Here is a 15,355-nt window from a genome sequence, read left to right as displayed (position 1 = left end):
AAAAAAAATTGTGAAAATTTTTCCATCAAAATTATGAAATTAGAAAAATTTTATCCAGTCCTGGTCTATGACCCACTTCAGCCAGAACCAAAATATAAACATTGCTTACGTATGTTAAATACTGTTGAAAGCCCGATGTAGATTCAGCCATAGTGGGCTCCTTGGATAATAAGCAATCAAAACAATTAAAAACCAAAACAGTTTAATGTAATTTATTTGAAATGCTTCCATAAAAGTTTAAGGCCATTATACACAAATATTTCATCAGCACATACATTCTCTCCTCTTTTCCATCAATGCTTTTTGCTAAGTTTGGCCAACAGTTGTCATACCAAAAGTTCATAACCTATTTTCTTTTTTTACCCCCATCAATAACATGTTCCCTTGTCCTATTCTTCACTGGCATGCTCAAACATTCTACTCTAAAAATGAAGCAGTTTAAATAAATTACAAGCCTGCAATAGAAAAAAAAATTCACAATGTTTTAAAAACTATAAATACAGAAATAAGGTCTACAGGGTAAAACTGACAACAGTATTTTTTTAAAAAAAGTAATATACCTTGTTTTTATATTGATTATCTTGCCACACTGATTCCTTTAATGCACTTCATGACATATGTACAAGGTAAGTGACATTTTATTTCCTGCTTTCTTTCTGTAAACTTGTAAACACACATGAAACAAATATTTTTGGCAATAATTTAGCAGTTTTACTACTTGTGCTGGTGTGTGTCTAATTTGCAAAGGTCATCCTGAATTTACACAATATCAAGGATCATGTCAATTAGTAAGGACACAAATTTTGCAGCTTACTTTACCTTTCAGTGATTTCTGCATTGAGAAATAAAAGATGAACCAAGAATTTCTAAAATAGTCAGGCTGTTGCAGTGTTTTTGACTGCATTTTAAATTGGCTGATGTGCCTCTCATCATAATGAGTCAGGCCAATAATAGACTTAATTAAATCAGCCACCAGAAAACACAGCAGTGATTCCAATTACAGCATGAGGTTTAGATGCAGCAAAATTTAAAAAAACCTAACTTGACAAAAATATAAAGGGTGTGATATTTCCTAAAGGAAAATATATTCCCTTTTTTATTTAAACTTTCTCTGTCCCCTAAGGGGTGTTTGTACAGCACCATTGATACAAGATTGTGTCTCAGTCTTAAAAAACAACCACGTGTAATTGTAAACAGAGTCATTTACACAAGATCTTGGGATGTTTTAACTTTAGTTTAGTGGTAACGGTTAGTCACATCAGTGAGTGCAAAATGCTGGAGGGCCTATTCAATGATCTAATGCTTTTTTAGAGTCTTCCTGTCTTAATCAGGATAATACAGAGTTATACATGGCACTGTAAGCAAACTACCAACTTTTTATTTACAAATACCCAACATTCCCAGCATTTAATCTGAAGATTCAGTATTAGCAGTAGACTTCTCTTTCAATTGATTTTAGTATTATGTGCTCCAATAAGTAAACCACGAACACTACATTGACTCTTCTAATTGACCAGATTACTATGTTGGTTTGCGGGATTTTCATACAGTGCTTCATACTTTCTAAAATTAATCCCTAAGAGTCGCTGTTGACATGGCCTACTCTTTACGTTTCCTGTTGATTTACCACCACAGTAGCTAACTTACCTTATTCCAAGATGTTATTTTTGTAGACATTTGCCTTTCTGAAAATTTTGAATGCCATTCCTAATTAAATGCAGACTTTGATACCCCTTTAAAGAGCCACTACAAAGTTTGTCTTTAGGTGCCACGTTAGAGGTCAAACACTGTAAAAACCATGGAGAGACTCTTACCTAATATACATATAAACAGTAGTTTAGACAGAGGAGACGCACTGGGGAGGTCCACAGGGTCCAGTGCCCCCCCCCAGATTTCTGCCAGGGTTTATATGCCCTGTCCTGAACCCTGCTGAATACCACCAGAACCTTTAAATTGTGCCTCCCTACTATCAACAGTTATGCATCATCTCTGAGTTTAGAGATTCTTTCTACCAGCAGGACAATGAAAATAACTGGTCAAGTACCACTTTCATCCACCCAGATGTTTATGGAAATAACACAGGATAGGAGTTGTAACAGATTCCAGCTTACATAGATTGGCAGTTACAGTACTACACTCAAAGGTACAAATACAAGAAAGATTGTGTTGACATTGTCACAAAAAAGTGTTAAAAGTGCTTTTCCAAACTGCTCCATTTATGGAATGCAAATACTGTACAGGTAAGACACAGGTTTACTTCCATGAACTGTAATTTTCTGTCAAATGTTGGTTTCTATCTGTTTGTCATTCTCACAAGAGATTGTCTGTTCCATGCGTTCACAATCAATGTTGACTTCACTAGTGTCCATACTACAGTCTGACTCACTGTCTGATTGGTCCATTTGCTCAAGCCTGCTTTCTCCCTGTGGTACCCTACTCCCATTTGGGGATATTAGGAAATGTCCTTCTGAATCCAGTGTTCCAGCCTCTATGTCACACACAACTCTTTCTTTGGCCTGTCGGATACAGTTAAGCCACTGTTGTTTGTTGAAGGAGTCATTGGCTTGCAGCGAGTGGGACTGGCTTTGCGATCCACTTTTGAAGCTGATTCTAAAGAAGTTTTTAACTGAAAAACAAAATATGTCCGTTGATTGCTTTGGGTGTCTGCATTTTTAATAAGGGAGTACATTAAAATACTAAAACACTCTACCAAGTTCTTAGGTTTACTGGATTGCTTCCCCAGGGCTAAGTTAGAAACCCATAGAATAAATAGGAGCCGAGGGAAAACCAAGGAACTTGTCGCTCCTACCTCTGTAGGGTAGTGGGGCATCCCCAGATACTACTGGAGTTGCTAAAAGTTAATTGCTTCCTAGGTTAATTAGTTTAGAATTCAGCCAGTATAGTGATGCTATACATGCATAAAACCAACCACGAATGCCTAAACTGGCTGACTTCTATGCCAGTTTACCGTTTCAAGCTTGGAACCTTAAGCAGCTCAGTAGAGTTGGTGCTACCCCCAGAACCCTGTGGAGCCTCTCCGGCTATAACAGCCCTGCAGAGTTGTGAAATTTCACTTTTGCTCCCTACGGAATAGCCAGGACTACTTGTTCCTGTGGCAGCTTGGGCCCCCTCTTACCTGTAACCCACAACATAAATCAGTCACAAAAAACTTTCAACATTATTTCTCAGAAAAGGTTAAAAGATGGTTTGTAATGGAAAACTGGTTAATTCGTAGGCATTGAGTCTACAAACACTTAACATGCTTAACTTTAAGAATATGAGTAGTCCAGTTGACTTTAAAAGGATGACTCAGATGCTTAACATTAAGCGCATGCGTAAGTATTTGCATGATCACAGCCTTAACTGTGGATTAGCAGCCAATGCCTCCATAACAAGATGAAGAATCACAATAGATAAATCTTGTTATAAGGTTTCTAAATAAGTTACAAAATTTCAAAATATACTGTGGGGAAGACTGTTTATAATTTCTTGTTGTGCTGCTACATTCTACTCCCTTTTCCACTTCCCAGTGCAGTAAAGGGGTGTTTCTGTGTGTTTTGGGTGGGGAGGGGGAGAGAATCACATTATTGATATGATGGATTTTTAAAATAAACATTTAGAGTCTTGCATAATAACAGTTTGAAAGAAAGGTCAAATTTTTGACCTAAGATGTTATCTTAAATTAAGGGAGATTTCAAAGTTACATCTGTTTCCTATGAACTAATGATAAAGTATTCAAATCAAAAGTGTATTCATACTTCTCTCATTGTTGCTAAATGCACCACGTATGGATCCACCCAGTCGCACCTCTCCATCCTGCAAATCTTCCAGAACAAGATCCTTTACTGGGATAGGCTGCCGGTATAGTTGGTAGCAGAGTTGTTCATTATGGGTAATAGCTCGGGTAATCACCAGCACTTCTTGGAACAAGAAGACATGCAGTTTCTGTTAAAAAGCATAAAAGGAAAATAAATTCATTATTCCTTTTAAAAAGTCACTGAACAAAGTTTATTTCAACTGTAATATACTCCATCTGTGTTCTTTTAACAGTATATATTAGCTTTTAGTTCCCCTTGCTTAGACATAAATAAACGTAAATTTGTTCACCACAGCCATCACTGGGCCTCTCTTCCCTCCCTCCCATTATAATACTGTTGGTGGCCTAATATAGTATAAATATTCATACCCACTTGTAACTTATGTAAACTAAGGAGAAAACAAAAAATGCTTTTCTATCCCCCTACCCAATGTGTTTAAGCAGTGATCCTAGAACATCTTGCACAATGTGGGCCTTATTCATAACAGAAATGAAATGTTATGTTTGAGGTTCCATAACTTTCTCAGTTGCAGAAATGAGTTCGCATGAATCTGTCTACCCACACATGGAAATCACATCTCCCAGCTGCTGTGTAGAAGTACCATCAGTGTTTCTCTGAGATACTGTGGCCAGGTCTACATTACAAAGTTAGGTTGACATATGCCACGTTAGGTCAAGTTAATAATGTATGTGTCTATACTACTGAGTCCCTTCCACTGACCTAAAGGGCTTTTAAAGTCTACTTCTGTACTCTCCCTCTGCAAGAGGCGTACTGCTTCAACAGACATCCATGCGTGAATATGGGGACTGCACTGTGTAATTTGAATTAATTGGCCTCCAGGAGGTGTCCCACAGTGCTCCACTGTGACCGCTTTGGAGAGCACTTTCAACTCCACTGCACTTCAGCCAGGTACATAGGGCACAGCCCCCCGTTAAAGCCCTGGGAACTTTTGAATTCTCATTTCCTGTTTGATCAGCATGAAGAGCTCATCAGCACAGCTGACCACGGATGCTCAAGGCTGTAAACGTGCTCCACTATGGAGCACGCAGGAGGTAGTGGATCTTATTGCTGTGTGGGGAGAAGAATCTGTGCACGCAGAGCTCCAAATCAGCAGAAGGAACCAGGGCTTTGGAGCGGAGCCCGGAGCTGGAGTGTGGAGCCGCAGGTTTTTGCCTGGAGCTGGAGCGGAGCCGGAGCACAGAAAATCTTGACTGCTCCATTGCTCCGGTTTTTTCTTCATTTTCTATCCAAAATGAATGATATTTAGCAAGAAAGTCTTAAAGGTGCCAAAAAGTTTCAGATTGTATAGCAACTGATATTAACATCTACTTTACCACTTTACGTAATATGTCAGTTATTCTCACTTTGGCTGAAATCAAGATTTAATGTACAGATACAAAATTAAAGTTTTTTGGAGATATGTTTTATTAAAGAATCAGATAATTATCAGACATCCGGCAACACTGCAGACTGCTCCCACCCTTGTGGCAAGGTTAGGCGAGTACATACTCGCGTAGATTAGTTAGATAGATTAGTAAGTGTTGATACTTCTTTTGTAAGCGTTGATCAACGAGACGCGCTGAGTGCTGCGATTACGGAAAAGTGTGACGCAAGTTGCAACATTTAAGATATCACGAACAGTTATACTGCAAAAGAATAATGTTTTTGGTTTATTGATATATTAAGATATCGCTAGAGATATTAACCACTTAAGTTCATTTCTCACACAGGCTCCCATTACCGGTACATTTGTTCATTTGTACATGGTCCCATATCACTCTGGTGGACTTATTTTATATGTCATATGTTCAATGGTCTTTTGGTAGCGTTGTTTGTAATTTTAAATTTACTGAAAAAGTCACGTGCAGCAGGCATATAAATATACAGTAAACATTTTTGCATAAATTAGGAGTGATTTTTGTGATATATCCAGAGTGATTGGAAAATGTTCAACACAACTTTGAGGATGAATCCTAAGGTCATTTTAAGAAAAAAAGTTTCTGTGAACACGTGTCCTAAGGGAGTTACAGTCCCTTCAAGGAGGTGATGAAAAGTTAATTTCTGATTAATATCTCAAAAACGCTTTAATACAAACTAATGAAATTATGTCTGTCTTAGCGTTAGTATGTGCTACCATATTACATTATCCAAAATTATCTAAACCATAGGCGTCCCGAACTGGTGCTTGGTCATTTTTATTTCGTATTTCAAGAAAGACTTGTCATCGACTGCCCCTGGATACGAGCGGTAATATGTTCCATAATAAGTTAATAATTTTTGGTTATGTTTCAAATTTATGGTTCCAAAGTTGAAAAATAAGTAAGTAAAATTGGATCATTCTAAGCAGATTAAAATTTTTAAACAGTTTTCTTGGAAATGGTTAATTGTACAAAATAAATTAAGAGTACCATTTTAACACGTTTTAGCATGAAATCATATTCCAGGGTCATATCTGTTAAATAGTCGAAGATTTAAAAAATATTAAATAAAATTGGCCTAGCCCTTCCAGTTCACGACACCTGTAGTTTAAATAATTTTATTTGAATGATGCTGTATGACAGAACATTGGAAATCAACTTTAATGGGAAAGCGGATTCAAATTGCAAGCACAGTCCTTTTAGTAAAGAGAGCAAATTTTCGGAAATATGTTTTTCCTTCATCAGGCTGGAAACATTATACAAGATAGAACCTGTTATTTGCTCTATTTGTATAATCTATTCAGGCTGATGAAGCAAAAACGTATTTCCGAACATTTGCTCTCTTTACTAAAAGGACTGTGCTTGCAATTTGAATCCGCTTTCCTGTTAAAGTTTATTTTCAACCTTGTAACGTGTAGCCTTGTTATGTCCCAACAGTTAAATGTTGTAGAACAATGATAGCACGTACTAACGCTACGGCACATACCAAATTTCATTGATATATCTATATTAAAGCATTTTTGAGATATTAAAAACTTGGAAAATATTTCAAATATTTTTACTGCAAAATTTCATAAAAACTAAACTTGCAATTTATAAATAAAAATGTATATTAATTATGTATATTAAAATAATTCATTAAAACTGCAAGAAACATGTTAAAATATTAAAAATATACTTTAATAATAATTGTGTAAAAAGAAAATGCGATCATTTTTGTCCAGAAAATCCAAAATAAATTCGGAATACCTTAAGTGGTTAAGATATCACAAGCAGGTACATTATAAAAAAATACAGTACTTTTGTTCATTGCTTTTCGAAGATCATAACAAGAAACATTGGGATGCGGTAGCAGCACAAGAAGATTTGGCCATGGCTTCAACAAAAAATTAAAAAATTTAAAAAAATCAAATCTGCCCCCCATGACTGATAGCCGATTTACAGAAAAAGATCTCAATGACATCTTTACTTTTGAATTTGAAAAGCCCAAATTTGGGCTTTTGGGAAAAGCAAAGACGAAATCAGCAACGTGCAGGGTGGAAAAGGAAGTGAATGGCGAGCTCAACCATGTAGCTTCAAGACAAGTGAAGCAAGTGGTGTGAAAAGTTTCAACCTTTGGCAGCACGTAAAATGTAACCATCCTGAAAACTATGGGGCTCTGGTTACAAAAAAAGACCAGGAAGATGAGGCAAAACAAAGCTGATGCGGCTAAATGACATTCATCTGGCTCTTTGAAGACTCCTGGAGAAAAGATTTTGCGGAGCTTCATTTGAAAAGAAACCCAAAATTGAGCAAACAAAACTTGACTCATATTTGAAGTCCTCAAAGGTTACAGTCACCATGGATGCCAATACTTTCTGTGAAGGGCTGATGGAAATGGTTTGCTTGAGTTCAACACCTCTCACTACCTTCAGGCTAAAGAACAAAAGATTCCAAAAAACTGCAGGTGAAATGGATCGGCAGCTTGGTGTTCTGATGGGGCACGATGTGGTTCATCATTTAGTTGTCAGCACAACTGAGTCTGGTCGCAAAGAGCTCAAGAAAGCTTTGGAGCAAAAATTGTTTCCACAGGTTGCCGCATCCATTTTCAGGTAGCACAAATTTCCTTGCAATCAATGCTCAGTACTATGAAGAAGGAAAAGATAAAGCTGTGGTAAAAACCTTGGACATAAATTGACACTGATAGTGCACCACAATTCTTTGTATGTGAAAAATCAAGTAAAAGCTATTTTAGAAAAATTTGGAATCAGTGAAATGCAAGTGCTGAGCATCTGCGTTGACAATGCGGCAAACATGACGTGTGCCGTCAAAAATTTCAGCAAGGACAATGAAACCATTTCTACCTCTGAGAACAGGGATGTGGACAGAACAAACTATTTTGCCTGATGAAGGAACTAAAGGAATGGATGAAATTGAACTCAACATGGATGCTACTGCACAATGGGTTAATGACCCCCTAGCTTCATACTTCCAACATGGCTTCATGAGGATGACTCAAAAGTCCAGCTGATGAGGTGTGGTATTCACACTCTTCAGTTAGCAATCTGGGATGGACTGAACAAAGAACATGCAAAGAAATTTCTGGCAAAAATTCGACAAGTCGTTGTCAAACTACAAACCCCAAGTATTCGAAGTGTTCTGCTTGATCTACATGGGGTAACTCAATTATTGGATACTGTGACTTGCTGGGGTTCAACATTTGCGATGATTGGCTTCTCCTTTTTCAATCTTACTGTGAACAAGTGGCTGCTGCTGGAACAAGAGAACTCAAGTTAATAAAAGCTGAATGGGACTAAGTGAAGAACCTGTGAGACCTCTTGGCAAAGCCAAACCTAACGACTGTGAATCTTCAAGCTGTCGATGTAACCCTGGGAGTTTTAATGAAGGAATGGCGAAAACTGTCAAAATTCTTGCAAGAAAATGGTGGACAAACTGCAGAAGGAATTCTACCCTCCATGCAGAAATGCGAAGAGAAGCTTTTTGACAATATTATTTTCCTTGCTAGAGTTTATGTTGACCCACGGTATTGGATTCTTCTTACCTCAAGGGAAATACCAAAGGCAAAAGGAAGGGCTCCTTGATATTGCTCGACGACTCGAAAAACAAAATCTATTGCTACATTGGAACTCGACAAAAGAGGTTGAAGAAAGTGAAACACAACAAAAGGAGTCATCAACAATCGAATTTGCGGTTTTGGAAAGTTCACATCCTTCAGAAATAGCAGGCTGTTCTCAAACTGCCATCTCCACTCTGAACTTGTTCGAGTGTCCACCCCTGAGATGTCTTCAACCATCACAGGGAAATGGAGATAATTCAAGCACCAATTCTTCAGAAGATGACGCCTTCGAAAAGGAATTGGATAAACAAGAAAGACGCCGGCGAGTTTCTGCAATTCATAATTGTAATGAAGCATTATTCGAGATAAATTTTTGGGAAGATTGTGAGGCGATGGAGTCTATTGGTAGGCTAAAAGTTAAGTCTGTTTTTGAGGCCATTCACAGCTACTCACACCGCATTCAGGCTGCCTGTAGAATTGCTTCGAGCATGCCAACTCCTCAAGCTCGTGTAGAGTGACTGTTTTCAGCTTTAAAGTTAATTTTAAATGATTTGCAGCAGGCTATGAAAGACGACTTGATTGCTGCAATAATTTTTTACAGAATGAATTATTCTCGTTTGTATCATTGTTGATGACATTTAAATTGTTCTATAGGTCTGAATAAAAATGTTTTTTCAAAATTACAGTATGCACTTTTTTATTTAGTTAAAAGTTAATTTGAGGCGGAGCTGGAGCGGAGCAATTCAAAAATTTGATTGCTCCAAATCCCTGGAAGAAATGCTAACTTCTGTACCAAAATTGCACAGGTTATGGGGGCGGGGGGGGGGGGAGTGCTACACCAGGGACATACAGCAGTTCTGCATGAAAATAAAGGATCTTTGGCAAGTGTACCAGAAGACAAGGGAGGAGAACAGTCGCTCTGGTTCTGAGTCACAGACATGCCACTTCTATGAGGAGCTGCATGCAATTCTAGGCAGTGACCCCACCACTACCCCAAAACGCTCCATGGATACCTCCCAGGAGCCCTGGGCAACCTCAGGCAACAATGAGGGAGACATTGTTGACCAAGAAGAGGAGGAGGAAAATGCAAGGCAGGCAAGCAGGGGGATCCATTCTCCCCAACAGCCAAGAACTTTCTTTTTTTTAAACTCTGGAGCCCATCACCTCACAGGACCAATTGTCAGCAGAGCGTGATGCCGAGGAAGGCTCGTCTGGTGAGTAAACATTTTCAATCAAACTGTAGGGGTTACATGCTATTATTTTTAATATTGAATCTGAATTAAAAAAATTGGGATACTGGTTATCAGCGGCCACTCCAGCTACACAGAGGGTACTCTCAGAAAAAGACTGTTTATGTGCTTGGGATGGCCCGGGAATCCTCCAAGGAAATCTCTAGGAAGCTTTCATGGAAGTACTCTGCAATTCTTTGCAGAAGGTTTCTGGGAAGGGTTGCTTTATTTCGTCCACCACTGTAGACACTTTCCCATGCCACTCCAGTATTAAATCTTCAGGCATCAATGTGGCGCACAGCATTGCAACATAAGGACCAAGTCTGTAGCCAGACGCTTGCAGCATCTGCTCTCTTTCTGCCTCTGTTACCCTCAGGGGAGTGATATCACATATGGTCACCTAGGGGAAACGGGAAGTTTTAAATGCTAGCCCTTAAACCTCAAGCAATTCGATAAGTAATCCACCCCGGTTTGGTAAATTCTGGGTCTCGCAACCATGCTTTCCAGAGCGTGCCCTGACTGTGATTGGAAGGGATCACCCCATATTGCAGCCAGCATTTAAGTTGGTGGCGGGGGGGGGGGGGGGGGGAGGCCAACACTTCCTGGTAGTCTCCCTTCCACCCAGAGGTGAAAGTAAGCCGGTACAGCGTACCGGCAAGAGCCAGTGCGCTGTACCGGGGTGGATCGGCTTCCCCAGGCGCAATTTAAAGGGCCCGCGGCTCCCAGCAGCGGCTGGAGCCCCCGGCCCTTTAAATTGCTGCCAAAGCCCTGCTGCCAGAGCCCTGGGGTAGCGGCGGCGGGGCTGGGGCGGCGATTTAAAGGGCCCGGGGCAGTAGCAGCAGCCAAGCCCTGGGCCCTTTAAATTGTCCCCGGAGCCCCGCCGCCGCTTCCCCAGGGCTCCGGGGACAATTTAAAGGGCCCAGGATGGTAGTGGCAGCCAGAGCCCTGGGGAAGTGGCAGCAGGGCTCCGGGGACAATTTAAAGGGCCCAGGGCTCCGGCTGCCGCAACCATCCAAGGCCCTTTAAACCCCTGCCAGAGGCTCCGGCTGCCGCTGTTACCCTGGGGAGGGGGAAGGAGGCACTTGCCGGTACAGAGTGGGCCGGGGCTGGCTCTGACCTCCCCCAGCCCTGCCCCTTCTGGGGGCCAGAGCTGGCCCCAGCCCAGCCCCGTACCGGTAAGTCCCAAGACTTACTTTCACCCCTGCTTCCACCCCAACCCAGTGCCACTTTTGTAACAATCTAACTATTTGCGGGGCTTTACGCTCGTGCCTGTCCTCAAGCACCATCCAGGTTGCGATGGGTTGGAACCACTGATACAAAAGAATGTATGAAAAGCTGCAGCACAAGACATATTGCCCATGCCTTGTGGCCTGCCTTACCATGGCTGTAGCAGCAAACCGATTCTTGCAGTAGCCAGTGGTTCTGCTTACATTGTGGATTGCAGGGAAGTGCATTGAGGGGTGTTTCTTTTATAAAAAGATTTAATCTTGCACCAGAAACAATTATGCACTGTCAATGCTACCCTTGTGGTTTGTATTCTTTGCACCTGAAACCTTGTCCACAGGTGCATCCTCCATACAGGGGCAAAGACTTTCCCAGATTAGAAGGCGGAAAAAGACGACTTGGGAGGACATGCTCAAGAGTTAATACACCTCAGAGAGTGACAAGATGGAGCTCAGTGCATGGAGGATTGCACTGTCGGAGTGCCTGCACAATAACTGTGAGGACATGACAGCATGCAGGGAGCACAAGCATGACACGCAGGACAAGATGGTGCAGATTTTGAGGGAGCAAATGGACATGTTAAGGCGTTTGAGGTTCAAGAAAGGCAACTGGATGCTAGAGTCCCGCTGCAGCCTACGCTGAACCTGCTGCTATCATCGCCAAGTTCCACATCCTTCTCTCCCAGACGTTCTAGGATTGGGGGGAGGAGGGGTATCCCTTGCACTCAACTCCAGGCAAGGGCACAAGGACCAGAAGGCACCCATTCCCATACCTTTGATTGTTACTACAGTGCAATTGTAAGCAAGCTGTCCTTGTTGTCCCTTCTCCCCCCCATGTTATCAGCCCCTTAGCCTCAGGTTCTTACTTTTCTTTACCGTCTCTCAGTGTTTATGAGCATAATAAAAATTAATGGATTGAGGAGAAAAGACTATTCATTCAGCACACTGTGGTTAGTGGGGCTGTAGTTTACAGGGGAGTATATGCAATGAAGGGGACAGCCTGGTAAGGAATACCACACAAGAGTCACATTACTGTGGGTCATTGATTAAACTAGTTTTCAAAACCTTACACATCGAGGTGCACCAAGTTTCTGTTCTTATTGTCCTGGTGTCTGGCTGCTCAAAATTGGCTGCCAGGCCATCTGCCTCAACCCCCACCCCACCGGAAACTTTTCTCCCTTTGTTTCACAGATATTACGGAGCACACACCATGCAGCAACAAGAATGGAGATACTAGGTTAGACCACAGTGAAAGCAGTAAGCAAACTATGCTGCTCCATACTGCTGTCCAGGCTGAGTGCAGCTTCATGAGCCATGGGAGCAAGTTGTAGGCTGGGTCTCCCAGGATCATGATTGGCATTTCAACATCACCAACAGTTATTTTGCAGTCTGGAAAGGAAGTTCTTACTTGCAGCTTTCTGAACAGACCCAAGTTCCTAAAGATGTGCACATCATGCACCTTTCCTGACCATTCCATGTTGATGTCGGTGAAACGGCCCCTGTGATCTACCAGCGCTTGCAACTCCATTGAGAAGTACCTCTTTCAGTTTATGTTCTCTTTGGCAAGGTGGTCTGGTGCCAAGATAGGGATATACGTTCTGTTGATCACCCCATCTCAGCTAGGGAATCCCATTGCGGCAAAACCATCCACTATGTCCTGCATGTTTCCCAGAGTCACTACCCTTCTTAGAAGAAGTCTGTCGAGTGCCCTGGGAACTTGGATCACAGCAGACCCTACGGAAGATTTACTCACTCCTGATTTCCCACTGAGGGGTAGCAGTCTGGCGTTGCAAGCTTCCAAAGAGCTATTGCCACTCGCATCTCAACTGTCAGAGCAGCTCTCATTTTAGTATTGCTGCACGTCAGGGCTGCGGAAAGCTCTTTGTGCAGTTCCATGAAAGTGGCCTTATGCATTCGAAAGTTCTTCAGCCACTGCTCATCATCCCATAGATCCATGCTTGCCATGCTATGGCATCTGCATGGGTAACCCAGGCTTAAGGCGCCAAAAAGGCTTGGTTTGTTTGCCACTGTTTTCAGGGAGGGAGGGAGATAAGTCCATCATGGGAGGCTAATACCATGTTCCCATAATCACCTGCGCAAGTGTTTTTGTCCCATGAGGCATTGCAAGTCCAACCCAACATTCCACTCGGCTCCATGCATTGTGGGATAGCTACCCACAGTGCAGCACTCCGTGAGTCGATGCAAGCCCCGCTAGTAAGGATGTGCTCTGCCAACACAATGAGCATAGTGGGGACATGCAGAATCCACTTACTTAAATCAGAGGCTCAATGTCAACTTAAATAAAATCAAAGCACTTTTTGTTTGGTCCCTTCTTCTGCTGTTATGTTAGCATTTCCATCCACAGTTCCTCCTTCCATAATGTGTTGAAAAGCTTATCTTTTTCCTTTTGAGATGTGGCAGTTTCAAAAACTGGGAAGACTTACTTGACCATGATTGTGTTTTGCAAATACCCTCTTTTCACAGGAATTAATATAGGGTAGATAGGAAATCTGTCTAGGACTAAGTCTCAGGTAATGATAAGGTAATGTGTGTTAAGAAGAGTGATTATTTTCTAATTTTTTGGCAAACCATTCCAGTTTATATAGTTTAAAAATACTAGAATAGCATATTTGGTTTGAAATTTGGTCACTTAAAATCTCATGAAATTCAAACTGTGTTCTTCATTCTTTGTATTTGTATGGTTTCAGTATGTGACACTACTAACATTTATTTTATCTTAGAAACAATGAAGTGGTCAATTTTGAGACCCTTCTAAGTTCCTAGTCGTGTTTCAACCAGTCTATTTGGTCTGATTTTCCTAGGTGCCAAGCACTCATAGGTCTGACTGAATACAAAAGTAACTACAAAGAGCCCATCACCATTTAAATGAGTTTCATATTTACAGAAAAAGTCAATAAGCTGTATCAGGGGATGGCAAAACACTAATTTTCACATTTAGATACTAAACAACAAACATTAAGTTATGAATGGCTAGATGGGATTCTTCAAAAGAAAAAACTCAATTTTTATTAACTAAATTTGCATTTTGCAAGCCTGAAAAATAATGAAATATCTAGCACTATTTTACTATTGTTCTAATTAAATTAATTCAGGGGAATTATACACTGGCACCTACATATTCAAAAAAAACAAAACAAAATAACCCAGAGTAAACAACAACAGTATGAAAAATGATCAGTGACTTCCTCTTGGCTGCCTTCATGGTAACTGTGTACCTAAAACTATAACAAACCTGGAAGAACAAGGCCTCTGACATGTTTACTGGTTCATCCCAGTTTCCAAGAAGTGCTATTCAATCTGTGCCACTAGAAATACTTCTCATGGTTAGAAAACCTTTTATAACCTTATTTGCATAAATTGGGTTAATGGAAAGGAAACACCTTGATTTTCACAGTGCTCCAGAAGAGGATTATATTTATTTGTAAATTGGAAGCTTTGTTTATCCTATTTTTGTTAATCATTTTATAGAGGAAAAAATGTTTAGTTTAAGTCCAAGTGTACCAACTACTCCTTAATGTACCTTTTTTTTGAAACTCATGAAAGTTAAAGATACTGCAAAGTACTAGAGATTGTGCGTACTATGAATTCCAGCCAAACTTCTGCTTAGAATACTCAGTCTGTACCAGGCATGAGTAATTAAACAAACTTTTATAAAAATCACAGAGTTTGGGCAATTTAGAAATATACACAAACAATGTATCTTACTAGTTAAAGCTGTTAAAATTGGGGTTGAAATATTACTGCTGCTTACTCCAAATTCCCGAGAAAAGCTTACATTTGGAATCAACTTATTAGGGCTATCAAGCAATTAAAAAAAATGAATGGCGATTAATTGCGCTGTTAAACAGAATACCATTTATTTTAATATTTTTGGATGTTTTCTACATTTTGAAATATATTGATTTAAATTACAACACAGAATATGAAGTGTACAGTGCTCACTGATTTTATTACAAATATTTGCACTGTAAAAACAAAAGAAATAGCATTTTCAATTCACCTAATACAAGTACTGTAGTGCAATCTCTATCACAAATGTTGAACTTACAAATGTAGAATTATGTACAAAAAAGCCTGCATTCAAAAATAA

The 15,355-nt window shown here is 40.3% G+C and overlaps 1 protein-coding gene across 5 annotated transcripts in view; it reads right to left on the bottom strand.

The window, feature by feature from the left end:
- Positions 1-266: 266 nt before the first annotated feature.
- The window catches only part of ARHGEF3 (Rho guanine nucleotide exchange factor 3), a 317,845-nt gene continuing 302,756 nt past the window's right edge, over positions 267-15,355 (bottom strand). For 4 of the 5 annotated variants that reach the window (XM_074957735.1, XM_074957736.1, XM_074957737.1 and 1 more), the window contains 2 exons: positions 3,759-3,945; positions 267-2,626 (listed from right to left, as the gene is read on the bottom strand). In XM_074957735.1, the coding sequence (XP_074813836.1) occupies positions 2,280-2,626; positions 3,759-3,945 (534 nt within the window). In that variant the 3' untranslated portion in view covers positions 267-2,279. The remainder of the gene's footprint in view (positions 2,627-3,758; positions 3,946-15,355) is intronic. The other variant, XM_074957739.1, reaches the window with a different exon arrangement.

This window comes from Natator depressus, chromosome 7, assembly GCF_965152275.1.
Source record: "Natator depressus isolate rNatDep1 chromosome 7, rNatDep2.hap1, whole genome shotgun sequence".
Taxonomy (NCBI): domain Eukaryota; kingdom Metazoa; phylum Chordata; order Testudines; family Cheloniidae; genus Natator; species Natator depressus.
This window is presented reverse-complemented; position numbering and strand designations above follow the sequence as displayed.